The following is a 17,907-nucleotide window of genomic DNA, read 5'->3' as shown; positions in this document are numbered from 1 at the left end:
TTGATACTATTCACCCTTTTATTGTTTTTATTAATTATAATTTTATATTAAAGTCATTGTTAATATTAGTATTGTCAGTTAGTGAAAATATATTTTTAACACTCTAGCAATCCTTTGTTCCTCTTCAGTTTGTTTTACCTGAGTTTCAAGATAATTTAGTGGAAAAAGGCTTAGCCCCTACCCTAACAGGAATTTTACATTTGGTGCTCGAGCCCATCCCTCTATTGTTCATGCAACATATCTTTGTCATGTTGCTGTGACAGATATATTTATGACTTTTCTACTAAGATCGGAGATGGCTCTTTTCAACGTTGTCTCATTTGATCTTTCAGTAAGATGTAAATACAGAGCAAGAGTGATCCACTGTATGTGACCAGTATTCAAGAGTCTTGTATTCTGTGTAGATTTTCTGTTGAATTCACTGTGAAGAATACGACTTACCATTTATATGACTCTGCATCTTTATTTTGTCATGCCTGTTCTTGTCATACTAGTAGTTGAACTTGTGGATAGAAAACAACTTCTCTGACCTTTTCCTAACTGATTGTAACTCACAATACAGGCCTCTATCATAAGTGTTTACAACCACTGCAAATATCAACAGACATTTTACCTCCCTCTTTTTAAACTACACACTAATTCTCAAGTTGACGTCTCTTATCTGTCCTTGTATCTTCACCTTTCTCATAAGTTTAACTTTTGTGAAAACATGTTTTAATACCTGTCACAAGTCTGTAAAGCTGTTGGGTTAGAGGTGAGATAATACAATATGCACTTAAATCTTTGCCTAAAAATAACCAAAGTTATTTATGCTTTGAGCTGATGTTTCCACGTATTTTGTTGACAATCTATTGAGGCAAATTTGTCTAGAATTTTCAGCTCAACAAGCTACAAAATTACACAACAAGGGTGGGGAAAAATTTTTTCACACTAAATGCATGTGTCATGTATGAGTAATAAAACAGGTTTTAGTGGTTGTTGTAGTTTGAGTAGAGGCATGAAATTATTAGAAAAACATACGGTAAACATACTTTAAATGTCAAGTGAATCCTCTTAGTTAATCTGCAGGTGATGGAAGTCTTACATTGAGTGATGGAAGTTTCTTTAAGAATAGCCCCTTGAATATAGTTTATAATTTTTACAAAGTTAAATAATACAATATAAAATAAAAAGTAATATGTGGTATGTGCTTTCACTTGAGCATGCAGTGAAAGGTCAAATGATTAGTGATCTACAAATATGGTGGGGGAGATTGTGATAAAATGCCTAATTTAAATACAAAGCTGCAAATGCAAAGGTAATCCATATATTCCTTGGTGCATGACGATGGAGATTTTTGTTCACTTTTAATTTAGCCTTTCTTTTTGTCTTTCTTATTGTTGTGCCATGTTAGAATTGTAGGTTCACTGCCACATTATGTGTTTGAGCCGTGACATCATCAAATTGTACCACAGTGTAGGAATTGCTTTATAATATGCAAATCACAGACAGAGTCTTTGCATTAAATTTTGATATGATGAATATAATCATTAAAAAAGATATGAAACTTAATTTAAAAGATTTGAAATTAGATTGAGCAAACACTGCAGTAACCCCTTCATATCAGGCAAATTCAATGCAGTACAGTTTTTAAGTCTGATTAATTATTCACAGAGAAATGCTGGCCTCACAGTTGACATAATATTCATACATTCTAAATTCAACAGTGACCATTCAGTTTCGTCTTTCAGGTAACAGCAGAGAGACATTTCTATGTTAGTTGGTTACTTTCATATACCTGCTGAAATCCATGACATGAATGAAAAACCAAACACTAATGCTTTTTTGTCGGAAAAAAAAAAAAGCTACAAAAGTGTATGTCATAGGTTACAAATATTTATCAGATTCCATTCAGCCATCAAATGACCATTGAATCTGGAACTTTTCTATGAATGTCTTACAGGAAACTAGAATTTCATGACCTAAAATCTGTTTACATTTTTTGAAGTGGTTTATCATCTTTTCTCCACCAGATCTGGCCTGCTGAGACAGTCATACCCAGTTACATGATTATGTAAAACATAATAGCGCATTGACTTGACCAAAAACGCTGAATAATTATTTGGCATAAAAGATGTCATCCACCATCCATGCATCTGTCCATCCATCCATCCATCTCGACATTCCTTCATATCGCTGTCAGCTCCATATCAGTCGGTGTTGATTGGGGTCTAGTCAGTTGATCTGCCGGGGCTGTGTGGATTTAGGAGACTTGGGTTACAGTTGGAGAGGCCATCTCACTTTTCGCGCCATCCAACCTTTTCAATCACCCTCCCCCTCTTTTTCACCAGGTGACCCATCTTCATGACCCATGAAGAAGGAGTCATATTTCTCTCTCTTTTTCGCTCTTCTCGTTCATCTCACTACTTCAGTTCAAAGATGCTTTACTGGCAAGAGGATTTGTGATGGACAATGTGATATAAAATTGCACATGTCTTGTCAACACAGAAATGTATCGCTAAACTGCATGTGACAAACTTATTACCATGTAACTCAAATCCTAATAGTGTCATTATGTGTAGTCTGCCGCCCTCATCATGTGTTAAAATGGCACCCAGTAAGATTTATAGCTTCTGGCTGTTGTTTGGAGCCTCGCCAGTCTTGTGATGTTTTTCACCACTGACTGACGCAGTTGAGAGTGCACAGAAGACAGGCGCGTAATATACTAGCTGCCTGTCCGCTGTAATAATTCTTACAAGGAAGCTACTCTCACTGTTTCATGAGTAAATATAGATCAAGTGACTTATCTATCATTTGATGTTTGCTTTCTACCCCTATAGTATCACTGTCAAGGATCATATTGAGTAGGAGACAAATTAAAAAGATTTAGGGTTGCATTATCTTCATTGATAGATGATGAAATTTGCCGTGTTTCATTTGTTGCTCTGCTCAAAGTTATATTTAAACAGATCTGACATGTACAGTTGCTTCATCATTTAATTTCATTGATGGAGAATACATACTTGCATTGTGTTGCCCTTACATTTGTTACTTTGATTGTTATTGCACTGATGTAGATATAGATATATTACTGCATCAGGTAAATTATAATGTTGCAGCACATTATCCTTTGTCAGTGTCAACGGATAACCTTTTACTTCATGACGATTAATGTTGTAACGTCTCTTCTCTTTCTTGTCTTGCTTCCCTTTTTGTCTGTCTCTGGCTTTCTTTCTCCATCAGTCATGACGGGAATCAAACCTATGCAACAAATGCTATATACTATTGACCTGTATACTATACTACAGGATTTATTAGATGACTGCCCCCCACCTCCCCCTTTTACTATCTCCCTGTTTGTGTCACTACCAGCTGTGTCTTTAGCTTCATGCTTAGAATAGCTATGTATCTATAGTGTAACATTACATTTAACTTCCCTTATGTGGAGGGTGCATATCTTAACACTTGATATGAATTGGTCTGTCATGCAAGTGGTGTCTCTGCCTGTACTAAAGATAGCAAATTCCATGCACTCAAGGCTTTTTTACCATTTATGTCCTTGGCCATGCATTAAAAATAAAACAAACATGCCCCAGTGTAGACCAGGGTTCTGACAATATGCTGCCTGCACGTACGAATATATAAACTAAGCAGACAGGACTGCCCATTACAAAGTAAACACCCACCATGTGTAGTCCAGACACTGGTCTCTCTTCTCAGTGTTTTGTTTTCCATGCTGATGAAGATTTCACCCTACTGCCAAGAATACAACAGAGGTTTTAAGTTACATCTTCCAGTTTATGGATGCAAATTATGAGTTCAAACAAAAATGACTGCAGGTTGGTTATGAACATATATAATCCCTTTATAATACAGTATCACTATATTCTTCCCTTTGACTAAACTGTGCAACACTGGAAAATCATTGCACTAAAACATTTAATTTTTCACAGGTACAGAACATGGTTGAGCATGCTAATTTGCACACAACTCCCGCACAAGATCATCCTAAATCTGGATGAATTTAATAAAGTTAAGGGAAAGACATAAATTGTCAGTTTATAACATGCTTTACTGCAGAAAGTGCACTGTTCGGTGCATTTAGAAATCTGCCTTGAATCTACAGGAACAGTTGCATTATTAAGCAACGTGGATAGAATTAAAGTGAAATGGTCCTAAGTGCAGCGAGTCTGAAGGAAGCTCAGCGTCAATCTATAGTGTGTAGATGTGATCATTGGTAGGAAGGTGTGGGTGGTGCTCTGAAAGGATTCAGACACTGCCATGAGGCCAGGGGCTGTTTGTGTTGGCTGACACCTTCCTTACAACAGTAATCCAGTCTTTCTCCAGCTGGCTAGCTACTACACCTCCCCCTCCTTTTTTTCTTTCCTTCTGTCCATCCTTCCGTCCCTCCCACCTAAAGGCAGTAAAAAAAAAAAAATTATTTGTTCCTTCTTTTTTTCCTTCTCTCATATTATCATGTCATTTCTTTTATTTATTTATTTTTGTGTGTTTTGTGTTTTGCACCCATATTTTTTTTCACAAGTCTAAGAAAAATAGAATAATCCAGCAAAATAATACAGTATTGACATTTTTTTTTGAGGAGAATAGGGGAATTGAAACAACCAAAAACCATGAGTTGATGTAGCAATTCTTTTTCTCCGTACTTAGAACCCATCTTTCTATCCAGTAGATGGTGAGTGAAACCTCTCACCAGCAAATGCTCATTCATTAAAAAATTCATTTCCTGTATGTTGTCCTGTTGAAGTCTGTCAATTATTAAGAAATTCCCATCATGTGAAGTCACTAAAATGTAATTTACTACTTCTGGCATTAGAGGAACCCGATTGATTTATTATAGAGGCCCTTTAATGTGGACAGCTGTTTCCTACTAAAAATAGGTCAGGGGTCAGATAAAATGACCTTGTTCCCTCTTTTGTGCTCACATTTGGATAGAAAGCTAGATGTGAGATGGGAAATGCTCACAATTTTGATCAACAGTGTGATTCCATCTGTTTGGTTCTGCTCATTGCAGGCACAATATTAGATGTTATTTAAAATTGTATATGATGTGATAAATGGCTAACCTCTGAAGAGACGACCACTTTATTGTATATTTGACTGTAGAATTGAGTTTACATGAACATATTTAGTGTCATTCTGTTATGTAATAGAATAGATTTACTTTTTCCATTGTGCAAATGCTTCATACCATTTTGTGGAATCATCATTTACAAAATCTATCAATTATGTAAGTATGGATCATCAAAAAGAAGTAGCTGTTGCATTTGTCATCTAATATCTTACCCTCTCCAAATGTGTTATTCCTGAAACTCCTGTATGTGTTAAATCTTTTTTCCTCTGCCAACTGTCTGTCTATATCCTTTATCATTGTAGTTTAGCTGCGTGTCTCTTGTGTTCACTGTGGAAGTTGGAGGAAGGATTTAGGGAGTGGTTCAGGGGCCCTCAGCCGTGGCACTTCCCACCAGAGCGACCTCTGACCTCTAGTGCCATTAATCACTAGGCTACTGATGGCCCAGTCCCTGGAGGAAAATCAGTCCGGGGCAAAGGATGATGGGAGGTGAAGCCTGCAGCCAATTACTGATTGGCTAAGAGCAGCAGAGTGGACAAATCAGATGTTTACAGGGAGGCAGAACACCCAATAGTTGCTTACCTGAGGCTTGCATGGCCTAAAGCCATGTTGTTTATTGTTGTTGATCATCACATCTCTAGTAAACATTGAAATTGAATTTTAGAAAATAAAGATTGTCGTGGCAGAATAGTGTGAGACATTAAGGGGAATGCGATTACGGCTGGGATCAAACGACACGTTTTGGACGGGTCTAATTAAACCTGTTACAGCTAAATGTCTGCAGTGTTGGGAACAACAGATGTTGAACACCAAAGGCAAGCGGCACCTTGATCCTCTCAAATTGGGGAACTTTGGCCAGTGGTAATGCATTTTTGAACAATTATCCTATTTTTAGTGGGGGGGGGGGGTTGCCAGTGCCTTTATATGGGGATGGCCCATTTTGATGTGCGAAACCTGTGTTATATCAAGTGTTGACTAATAAAAAATGTTTTAGATTTCAAACCACCTCTGGGAATGATGGCTGTCCAATTTACTGTCATGAACAGTTGACATGCAGTGCAGTCCACTCAGAATTGTGTCCTGTCTGTTTTTGGGTGGCTTGCTGTTGATATGTTATCTAAAACCCTCCTTAGTAAAATTACAATATTTATTCAGGTCTGAGTAAAGACACAGTGAGTAAACACGTGTGTCAAATTAAAGCCTAACTAGCTGCTGTCCTGTCATTATGTGGCCGATGCTGTTGTGTCTCATTTGTTGTGCTTCCATTGTTCACGTCCAGGCCAGGATGAAAACATGGCTTCCTGCTGACCTGCAGTTTAATTCACACGTCGATAACCCCTGGCTGATCTCTGACCCCTCTAGTTGTACTAATTGTTTCATGCGGGATTGATGTCCAACCCTGAATTAAATAACTGACGAGGCACTGGCAGCACAGCATTGCCAAGCCTTTCATCCAGTGTGTGTTCTAGAAGCGTTGCTACTGACCAGAGAGATCAAGGAAGGTCCACCTCATACATTTAGTTTATTACGCTGCCTCAGAATGAAGCTTACCTTCTTTCAGTTTCAGAACGGAACTTTTTTTAAACAGAAAATTTGTTGAGCATTGTGTAACTAATTATTATTACTGTAATCTTGTAATTTGAAAATGCGTTTTTAAACTTATCTCAAAAAATGTTTATCTTTGAGTAAACTTATCTTGACGAGGCAAAACCAATGCTGACATATGGAGAGATCGATTCAAGTTTTTTTGGTTATGTCAGGTTTACATACCGAAGAAGGGAGACCTGATTTTAAACAAAAATTAAATTCATAATTACTTGTTCATATTCTCTCACAATGCACCTAAGGTTTTTCCAAATGAAAGTAAATAAAGTGAAGTGAAAGTAGGAGGGAAGATGTCATCTTTGCCAAGGCTTTCTTACTACTTGTTAGCTCTGGTAATTAAATGGCTGTTATTATTAACCACACTAGTGTATTACTGTTGATATTTTCATTTCAATGGATAAGGGGAGATCTTGCAACTTTTTTTAGAGGGTTGTATTTTTAACCAAAGCATGTGTCCTACTACTATTGCCTCATCTGTTCCAATGTTGTCTAATGCATTCACTTTAGTTTTAACATTTTATAACATTAGCATTATAAACTTAGCTATTAGGTTCTCTTTTTGTGTTGTAAAGTTATATTGGACTGAATTGCATTTTTAATGTCTACATAATACTCATTTTTTGTTGTACATATAGTAGTCCTACATGCACTGTATTTCCAATTCTAATATGTTATCCTAGCTCACTGTATTTACCAAAATGTGTGTGTATATTCAATGTACAGACCTAAGCAATGGCCTCTTAAGCTCCTTTCCCTCCAATTAGGAATAACCATACTCATATCCTATTGTTGCCACATTCAGAATGAATAGAACGACATGACAAACACTAATTGTTGTTTGATGTACAGTTGTTCACTTTTCCACTGAACCACTGTTCCTCACCCAAACTTAAGTTCTGTTCTTGTCTTTTAGAAGAACATAACAGCACGGAAACGTACGTGATCTACACCGTCAACATTATGAATCAATATTAAGTACTTGCACTTAACAGGTCAGAGCTGTAGTTCCCTGGTGGTGCGACTACCCCTCCCTGCTCACTACATCGCGCCGTGTCCTCTCGGCCCCTAGCACATGGCTCTAAGACATGTTGCTAACTTAAGAAAATGAATTAGGGCTAATCTTCATGGCCTAATCACACTGCTATTTTACAAAGTCATTAATGAGTCTGATTCCAGGTTAAGAGCAGCCTGTGGAGGGGCTGAAGGATTGGCTGGCATTAGCTGTGGGGGCAAATCTGCATGACTCCCCCGCGCTGGGTCCAATGGCACTAACAGCAGAGGGGTGTGGATTTACTTAGTACAATCCTCTAAATAAGCTTCATTATACTGCCTATCTAGGATTCCCCCCACCTACCCACCCACCCGCCATTGCCTGTGGATTAGCAGGTTGTCACAACCCCCCCAGTCCCCTCTTCCCGCTCGTGCTTACATTGTTACACATTGCACTTTTTGATTCTGTTGCAAACTGCGAACTTCCCCTCCTGCAAGCTTCACTGCAGATAAGCTGTTGACAAGATTAATGCATCTGTATCAAAAGTCTAGAGCTGCTTTGCTTTGTGTTGTTTTGGAATCCCCTTTTCCAGGTCAAGCCAGATTGCCTCAAATGGGCTAATATGTTTTGAAGCCAAATTTAACAGTCATGCCGGCAACAAGCTTGTCACACTTATTAAGCATTCTGAAATACTTTAGACTAGTATCTGTATGTCACAAATGATCCTGGCTGTCAGAATTGATTGATGAATGAATTAACACATAGAGCTACATTTAGAATTAATAGCTTGAAATGTGTTTCCTTTGTTAGGAGTCATTGTACTCGAGTGGGGGATGCTCACAAAAGAAATAGGCAATCATTTTATGGCTTCCATTTTGCTACACGTTTCCTGTGTTGAAAATGTTTTCACATGTGATACACAACAGCCCCCACTGAAATAAAAGAATCCACTAGAGAGCATTCATTGTGTGTCGCTAAGCTAAGCTGATTTAGGCGTGTGACTTGTGCTGTATTGATTTATTGTGCGCCTTTCCTCTTCTTCATAGGAACCCCGGTCAATCGTATCCCCATCATGGCAAAGCAAGTCCTGGATCTGTACATGCTGTACAAGCTGGTTACAGAGAAGGGTGGCCTTGTAGAGGTAATCAACAAGAAGATCTGGAGAGAAATCACAAAGGGACTCAACCTGCCTACCTCAATCACCAGCGCAGCTTTCACCCTGCGCACACAGTGAGTATTTGTATATGTGACACAATCATCAACAAAATTCATTTTGTTTGCTAAAGTAGCTATAAATGGACTTTTTACAACCACAAATCAGTCTTCTAAAAGTCAGTCTTATGTAGATTTTTAGACTCCTATTTAGTTCACTGAAACTAAGAAAAGTGTACTGCATCTCAGTCCGAAACAAGTAGTGTATGTTTGTGTGTGTGTGTGTGTGTTGCTTATGTGTTTATACACATGGAAGTTTGTTTCCACTACAAGGCCAGCCTCCCTCTTCACATCCAATCCTTCCATCCATTACATCACACACAGAACCCATTGATTCTCATGGATTTATTGATGAAATATAGGTCAGAGTTCACAATGAGTAAGGTGGGGTTTGACGGACAGCTTATGCTCTGACGCTCGACTAAAACTCTCCTGCCGTCTTGATGGAAATCTTTCAGTAGATTTAACACCTCTCCATTCTGCCCAGTAGCAGGGTGCCATAATGAACCTTTATGTATTTTTAATGCTCTGTAGCATTGCTCTGCTAGCTCTATCTAATGGATGCTGCGCCCAGCTTCTTATTGATCCTTGGCTTTTCTATTCCATCAATATGCAGTCACCATGCACAATAGTGCATGTTCTTCTAGGATAGAAAACATACCGAAGCTGTGACTATGCATACTTGTAGATTCCCTGTGATGTCATCCATGTATAGTTGACATTAAACATTGTCTGTTTGGTGTTTTTTGTATAACTGTGTTCCAGAAATGTGCTTTTATATGCATGAATATGCAGGAATTAATTCAGGAGAACATAATTCCCTGTAGTGAACACTGAAGAAAAACCTGAATTAAGTTACAGAAGATTTTTTTAAATCAAACAAATATGTTTTTGAAGTTGAATATGAGACTATTAGTAGAAAAACTAAGAATAAACTAAGACTCTGTGTGTCATTGCACCTTCAGTTAAAATGCACTACAAAATATCAAATGAATGATCAACAGAAAATAGTGCCATACAACAGATTCAATACAGTATTTTCCGCACTATAAGGCACACCTAAAAGCCTATAATTTTCCCATAAACCCGCAGTGCGCCTTACAATACAGTGCGCCTTATAGTGCAGAAAATACTGTAATTAGACTGACTTTTTAAAAAAAAAAGACAATATTGTGTTTACTTGAAAATCCTTTTCAAGTAAACACAGATGTTAGGCAGATGTTCATGTGATTCGGTTAAAGCCGGCATCCAGTGTAAGGAATTAGTTGTGCTCTGTTTTTTTGCTGTGATTAGAGCTTCTATGTTTGAGCTGTTGTGGCTGTCTGATCCATTGTTTTGTGAATATGTGTGTTTTTCTTCAGGTACATGAAATACTTGTACCCGTTTGAATGTGAGAGGAAAGGCCTCAGCTCCCCAGGCGAACTTCAGGCTGCCATTGACAGTAATAGACGCGAGGGTCGTCGTCCAAGCTACAGCAGCAGCCTCTTCCGCTTCTCTCCATCTCCCAGCACAGCTCCCCACATCCTCTCACCTCCCAAGATGCACCTTTCCACTCTTGGGGCGGGAACCTCGGCAGCCCTCAACGGCCTCCAGGCCTCACCAGGACCATCTCTAAAGAAAGGTGAAACCAGCATCAGATGATAATCAGACCAATGTGTTTGTTAAAGAAACAAAAACAATTTATTTCTAATGAAACTGTAAATTTGTTTTTAAGCTGAAGCAAGGGTAGCCTCGTTACTTTGACAGTTCTTATGCATTTGTCTAGGATGTTTTCTAAAAATAATCACAAAGCTTAAAGATTAGGCTTATCTCAATTCCACAAATAGAGATGTGGGAAAAATAAGTTAACAGCATGTGGTGGTTACCTTTTAAGCCCAGCCTGCCTTCAAGTTAGTAATTCGCTCTCGTGCATACCATACACGTGTGTGACTATGAAGCGTGGTGCTGGAAAAAATCACCACACATGTTCATAAACCTTTCTCTGGCTTTATGGTTGTTATATTAAACTTAGTAAATATTTGCTTTAGGGAATGTAGTCAGTATGTTGGTTGGGCTGAGTATTCTGATTACAAATGGGCAGAGACTTGAAGTAGTGATAATATTTTTGGGGAAATATTGCCCCTTGCTGGTGTTTAGAAAAACTACATCATATAATAAAGGTGAAGCCCTAATGTCTAATTTTATGGTTTTGTGAATCTGTTTTTATCCTAAGCATCTTTAGGAAACACCAAGACAAATTTATTGGTGTTTTGTGTGTATGTTTTTGTGTATCTGTATTTGAGACAGTGTGCTCGTTTTTGTGCATGCAGGAATGTTGGTGGAAGACATTACTCTTGCATTTGTGTTTTGTCACGTTCCTTGCCTTCACTGTCTCCAGTCATCAGTGTGTCAGCAGGTGTTTAGTGTTTTATACGGTTGTGTGAGTGTATGCATGTCTACCTGCGTTGTCCATCCAGATGTCTAAGAGTTACGTGTGAACAAGTTTTGCCTTAAGCTGCTGGGAGTCCTCAACTTTACTGCTGATTAATAACACGGTTCCCACGGCGGGGTGATACTTAATAATCTTTGAAGCCTTCATTCGACCCCATTCGGATCATGTTGATAACCGTCATTACCTTTCTGTTTTATCTCTTGTCACTTTAACTTGACTGGAATGTGAGTCCGCTGTAGACGTGGACAGTTTCTGTAGTTACACAAGTATAATGTACTTAATTGTACCTGACACTCACTCTATGTAGTCATGGAAGCCAGAAGAGGTTTGACGGGTTACTATTGATGTGTAACTGCTTTGCATTCCTACAAGCAACATCAATTTGTTTTTATTTAAATCAGTGGTAGCTAAAGTGGGTTCTGGAAACCAGCAAGGGTTTTTGAAGGAGTTTCACAGGGGGGCAAGTCAGCATAATAGCAAGTGGTTTTATTTTTGTAGAATCCATTTAAAGGTGAGACAGTTTGAAAGAAATTTTTGTGAATGCCTGTGTTGCAATTCTCCAAACTGGAAGTTGAGTATTATTTTTATTTTTGTTTTGTTGGAAGTAGCAAGAGAAAACACTTACTTTGGAGAATCAACAAATTCCCCAATGATGTCTGAATTTGAAAACTAATGCACATTTTAGTGGTTTGAACTTAAGAATTTCAGGGGCCGACCGTCTACATAGTTCATTGCAACCAATTACATCAACAACCAACTGCTTCACGTATGGTGTTTAGGAACTTCAAGGTGCTCAGCTTTGCCTTCTCACAGCCCACAAGAAAAGCCTGGCACAAAGACAATTACAAATTCACCTTATTCTGAGTCCTGAATTTTATTTTCAGTCCATATAGATGGACTAATGGGTCCAACCCTCGCTATTCCAGATGACCTGACCCCATCTATCATGGCTGCAAGACCCTCGATGGCACTGGCCCTGGGTCAGCAGCAGGTTGCTGGTTTGGCAAGAGCTGCCACGCTGGAGCAGCTGAGAGAAAAGCTGGAAACTGGTGGAGGAGAAGGACCCGAGAGAAAGATGGCCCGCTTGGCAGAAGAGCAGCAGCGCCTGATGCAGCAGGCGTTCCAGCAAAACCTACTGGCGATGGCTTCTCAAATGCCCATGAACCTGCGCCTGGGAGCCCCCACCATCACCACCAGAGGTCAGTGTTGATGCAAATGTATTTTACAAGGTTTGCCGTGAACATTGCGATTGAATGTATAACTAAAGTATCAGTGTTTTTGAACTCCATTATTAAATGGTGCGTTATGGGAATTTATTTCACCTGAATCCAGCAGAACCTCTTTAATGAAGTGTTGTTTCTGTTTCTTCAGATGAGAAGCGTCAGGATATGTCTCTTAGCATCTCAACTAATGGAAATGCCAGCATCACTGTCTCTGTGGAGGTCAATGGCACAATTTACTCAGGTTTGTCAGAAGTTTCAAACTGTTGCATGTCCTTGTTAATCATGATGATATGGTAAACACCTCGGCTTCTATTCCTAATTGTTCAAATCCACAAATAGAATTTATGGCCTCTAGTCTTACTGCCTTTAATTGTGTTGGTCATGTTCATTAGGTGTGCACATCCTGAAAATATTACCTTTCTGTGCAATGATGAAGATATCTCTCCCTGTCTGACAGGAACCCTGTTTGCCCAGAAGTCTGGAGGGGCCCCGGGGCCTGCTATGTCGGCTGCTGCTGCCTCAGCCTCAGCCTCAGCCTCCCCTGCCGGAACCAGCACTAGCTTTGGCTTCTCTGCACCCATGGCTCAGACCCTCAGCCCTTCATCGTCCTCCTCCTCTAAGGGTCCTGGCTCGGCTGAGCCAACCCCCAGTGGGTCACCCTAACTCAGGCTGCCCTTTGTACCTCTTCATCACGCCTTTCTTCCACCGGGAGGCCCAGCAGGAATATACAGTTCAATGAAAAACCGATAAGAATAAGAAACTGTTGCACAACAATTACCTCATCAACCCTGTCGACCTCTTGGCTGTCCAATCATGAATGCAGAGCCCAAGATTATTCTATGACAGCACGTGCCCAAATGCACAGCTATGCATTTTACTCAAATTACAAACACTACACTACAAACACAGACACTCACACACAACCCACAAGTAATCACAATCACATCACACACACACACACACACACACACACACACACACACACACACACACATTTAATCATGATGTACATGCTAAACACAATCAGCTCAGCCAAAATCCACTGACAGGCGTAGTCACAACTGAACTTGAAAAGTTTTATCTTAGAACATTTTGTTTGTTGCCATTTTGTTGTCTTTTTTGATTTTGTGTTTTAGAATGATTTTATTTTTAGTTTTTCTCTTTTTACATACCTCAAATCAAGTAACCTGCAGTGGTGTCTTTACCTCAGGAGCTGTAGTATATTTAACCTGAATCAACTTTATTTTTGTATTATTTTTGACCTAGTTGCAATTAGTGGATGTCGGGTAGCACCCACCTCAGTAACAAGCCTCCAGCCCGGGCCACTCAGGCTTTGTTACCACACTGTAGGCTCTTATTGGGTTCAAACTGACAAATGACCAGATGCTGTAGATCAGCACATTAAATACACGATTACACAATTAGTAGAAAATGTCAGAATCGTTGGTGATGTACATAAACCTCACAAATTGAGACCTGGTTTCACCAAACATCACTTGCAAATCAAAACAACCTTGAGTTATTGCAGGTCTGCACAAACGGTCTGTAAATACATAGCACACGAAGATGAGGGAACAGCAGCTCTAATCCACCCTCAGCTGGCCTTGCAGTTTCTGAGTTCATCTCTCCACCCTGGCTCCTGTCTATAAATTAAGAGAGGTAGTACAGAATTAGTTTTAAGTTCAGTGCCCCCCCCCCCCATTTTGTCTCTTTATCCTTATTTCCAGCTGCAGCCACATGACTGTCAACCAGACGGTGTCATTGTCAGTAATCGCTCTCAGACCTCATACTGACCTCTCCTCTGTGGAGCGTGTGTCAGGAAACATTGTGACAACTGTAAGAATTCACTGTTATTTAACAATTTTTTTAAGGATTCATACCTGCAGAATGCACAAGTCTACATGACTGTTCAAGAATACCTCATCAGACTCTCTGAAAACGAGAACTATACTACATACCTCATATGGCTGAGCAGCCACAGAGACTGGACACACAAACCTTGAGATCGAAACCCCACCTGATCTGAAGCTGACATGGACGCACCGACACTCTGTTGATGGTTTCTAGGGACAAATGGAACTGGGATGGACTCGTTATCTCTCTCCTGTATTTAGTTGTAGGACTTGTTTTATGCTTGCTTCTATTTTTTTTCTTTTCTTTTTTGGGGTTCTTAATGTTGTCTGAGCAGAGTGATATATCGGCATTTAAAAAATAATTTTTTTCAGGGAAGAGGAAGAGTAGTTTGTTCCTCGCTGAGACCTGTAGATTTGTAAAATTATGTTTTCAAAGCCGCGGGGGTCAAAAGATTTCAAAACAAATGACCGCGTAGACTTAAAATTGGCTACAAACACCTGCATTGTAGTCAAAATGATATGCATGTGTACAATCAAGCGACCAGTGTTTTAATACCACAATCTTCTGGTTCGTGTTAGCCTCTGGTTATTGCACAGCTAGATACCAAAGACTATCGAGGTCGCTTCTTTCAATTCCTCCCTCGTACAATCCTTCACACACATGCTGTTGAGCACAGCAAGAAAGTCAAGGTCTATTTTAGACTGCAGAATGTTGCATCTAAGCTCGCAGAATCTAATGTTGAGTTTTACCCCCTTAAAACAAGTGAAAATATCTTTAGGTGAAGTTTCACATTTTACAGCATGACCTGATTATTGGAAAGTTGTTATGGAAGTAAACCATTTGAAATTGAAAATTGATCTAATTAAATGACATGTACAGATGGACATTTTTGTTACCAGATATTTTAGTTTTTTTTTATGCAGAACAGTAGCTCAGCTACTTTCCTGAGCTTTCTCCTTAATTTAAACCTTAACACTTAAGAGCTGTTGGGGCTGGTAGTTAACACAAACCCAGTGTGGATGCAGACCCTTTTAGTCTGACCTATTTGTCAAAGTGCCCACGTCCTGATACTCTACAAACAGATGGAATATCCCTCCAATTTTAAGGTATTTGTCTCCCTTTAAATAATTTTTTAGCATTTTGAAATACCGCAAAGGATGAAAATGAATTTTTCTAGCTTTAACTCTGTTGAATGTGAGGCATTGTAGCTGTTTAGAAACCTCCTTAAGCCCAGTGTGATCGGTGGTGGGCAGCCTTGTTGTGTTTATCAGACTGTATTTTAGCCATTACGTGTCAGGATTTGCAGATGTTTTGCAGTGTATATCACAGTTAAGGCTTTGAGGATGGTGCATTGGTCCTATTGGTGTACCCTTCAGAACCCTGTATGACACACAACTGTAGTTTATAAAGATGAGAACTGTAGATGCTGCCTTAAATTAGTTGCTGGGGAGATCCAGTCAGTGCAGGTTTCACAATCCATTTGGTTGGGAAAATGTTTTTCTCTTCAAGCTTAATCATTTGAAGAGTAATCATCTTTAATTTGGGTAAGCAATCAGATACCATTTGTCAGTCATGCAATTGTGTTAACAGCTTAGTTTTGCTATTTATTTGTTTTTTGTTTGTTTTTTCCCCCCTGGTGGACCATGTTTTTAGTAACCATTAAGCTTGATCAGTTAGGCTGTGTTACTAAAACATTATCTTGTTGCTAAAGCTTTCTGTATTCCTCTGCTTATTCTAAGTAATGGCTCGTTGGTAGCGTAGCTTCACTGCCTTTGACTGTTTGTTTGTTTGTGTGTGTGTGTGTGTGTGTGTGTGTGTGTGTGTGTACGTGTGCGTGTGTGCGTGTGTGTGTGTGTGTGTGTTTGTGTGTGCATGTAGGCAGGTTCTTTATACAACATGTGGTAGAGCAACAATTCTCTTCATTGATTAATCTTTCCCTTTTTTCATAGATCATTCAAGTAGTTTTTTGGTCCTTAAAATGTCCTTAAATGATTGAAGGTAACATTCAAGACCCAAAGATTTTCATTTTATTGTCATGAAGGATTTATATAAATTCGAAATACTAGCATTTCTGAAGCTGAAACTGGTATATTTTACTTTTTTGTAAAGAAGAAAGGCGATAGATTATTAAAATACTTTATTAATCAATAATTATTAATATTTAGATGCTCATCTTAAACTTTTGTATGCAGTAGCTGGTCGGCCAGGCAGCATTACATGTACATTCACTTGGATACTGCAGGTGGCGCCACTGGTACGTTGTAATGCAACAGAAGGGAGACGCTTGGCAGCACTAGAGCTAAGACTTGGAGAAAGTTCAGATAAAACCTTCACCTCCCAGTTTGTGCACTGGGACCAGCCCATTACATCTGATGTTAGCTGTTTGGGTAATAGAAGTGCTAATGTTTGGGTTCTGTCAAAACTGTAACATTATGTTTCACCTCACAAACCTCTAGAACCCCAACACCTGACTTCCTGCGTAGGTATGTTTGACATCTGCCTGCAAACCTGCTTGTATGTATGTATGTATGTATGTATGTATGTATGTATGTATGTATGTGTCTGTGTCTGTCTGTCTGTCTGTCTGTCTACTAGACACTGCCCCTACCTCGTCATAACACAATACCTCAGGGCAGTGGGCTGCAGTCGCCCTAGATGTTGAAGCTGCATTGAGGGACGAGTACTGTTGGATGCTGTGGTCACTTCGCTGAATGCTACTTGTTTTTTGGGGGGTGGGGGGCGGGGGTGGGGGTCCAGTAACTGCAGGCATGGTCTCGTCACTCAGGAAGCTGTGAAGTCGGAAGTCTGCAGAACCTTTTGTCTCTCAGATAATTATTTCAGTTTTAAATTGTTTAAAAATTAACCTGATCTGTGTAAAAACAGGCGCATATGCAAGTGGTTATCGAATACCTCATTTATCAATTTTATGTTGTTTTTGGCTTGTACAATGCTCCGTATATTAATTCAACTGTGGGGTTTGTGCATATTTTTGTACTGTTATTATCATTATTACAAATATAATAATGGTAATACTGATATAATAGTTTTCTCTTTGATTAAAGCAAACAAAAAATAGGACAAAACATATGAATGCTTGTAAAAACTATTTTGTGCTGATTGTATTTAAGAGGAGCACTTTTCCAAAGTGGTTTTCACACATTCAGTTTTGTTCATATTAGTAATATAAAGATATGGTTCTCAGGGCTTTAAACTTGTATGTCATGATAAAGTTTTACTTTATATCTTATTCCCACATGTGCTTGTTTTATTTATTGTTTGAGCTTTCCTGGTGCTTGTGATGATGACAGAAATGTTCTCTTACACTGATTTCTATTTACCTCGTGCTTTTGCAACTTAAGGTTAAAAGCATTGGAAAACACAAAGATTCATTTTCACATCCCTTAAACTAGACTTTCAGAAAGGTAATACAAACGTATTCATTTCTTCTCTTTACAAACAGTTCATAAGCAGTTTTCTGTGTAACAGGTTCAGAGTTTGTAAACCTGAAATACGACCTCACTGT

At 39.0% G+C, this 17,907-nt stretch overlaps 1 protein-coding gene and 1 long non-coding RNA gene across 4 annotated transcripts in view; one reads left to right on the top strand and one right to left on the bottom strand.

Moving 5' to 3' along the window:
* LOC137598955 (AT-rich interactive domain-containing protein 3B-like) overlaps nt 1-17,100 on the top strand; it is a 50,017-nt gene extending 32,917 nt beyond the window's left edge. For 2 of the 3 annotated variants that reach the window (XM_068319567.1, XM_068319584.1), the window contains exons 5-9: nt 8,711-8,894; nt 10,238-10,497; nt 12,192-12,506; nt 12,679-12,771; nt 12,988-17,100. In XM_068319567.1, the coding sequence (XP_068175668.1) occupies nt 8,711-8,894; nt 10,238-10,497; nt 12,192-12,506; nt 12,679-12,771; nt 12,988-13,193 (1,058 nt within the window). In that variant the 3' untranslated portion in view covers nt 13,194-17,100. The remainder of the gene's footprint in view (nt 1-8,710; nt 8,895-10,237; nt 10,498-12,191; nt 12,507-12,678; nt 12,772-12,987) is intronic. The other variant, XM_068319576.1, reaches the window with a different exon arrangement.
* Nucleotides 1,638-13,128, bottom strand: LOC137598978 (uncharacterized). Its single transcript, XR_011036741.1, has 5 exons — nt 12,947-13,128; nt 12,630-12,741; nt 10,257-10,487; nt 3,666-3,735; nt 1,638-2,232 (listed from the first exon to the last, which is right to left on the bottom strand). It is a non-coding gene; the product is annotated as an uncharacterized lncRNA (long non-coding RNA).
* Nucleotides 17,101-17,907: the final 807 nt, after the last annotated feature.

Source organism: Antennarius striatus, chromosome 1 (genome assembly GCF_040054535.1).
Source record: "Antennarius striatus isolate MH-2024 chromosome 1, ASM4005453v1, whole genome shotgun sequence".
Lineage (NCBI taxonomy): Eukaryota > Metazoa > Chordata > Actinopteri > Lophiiformes > Antennariidae > Antennarius > Antennarius striatus.
Note: the sequence above shows the minus strand (reverse complement) of the source record. Positions and strands in the feature narration are given on the sequence as shown.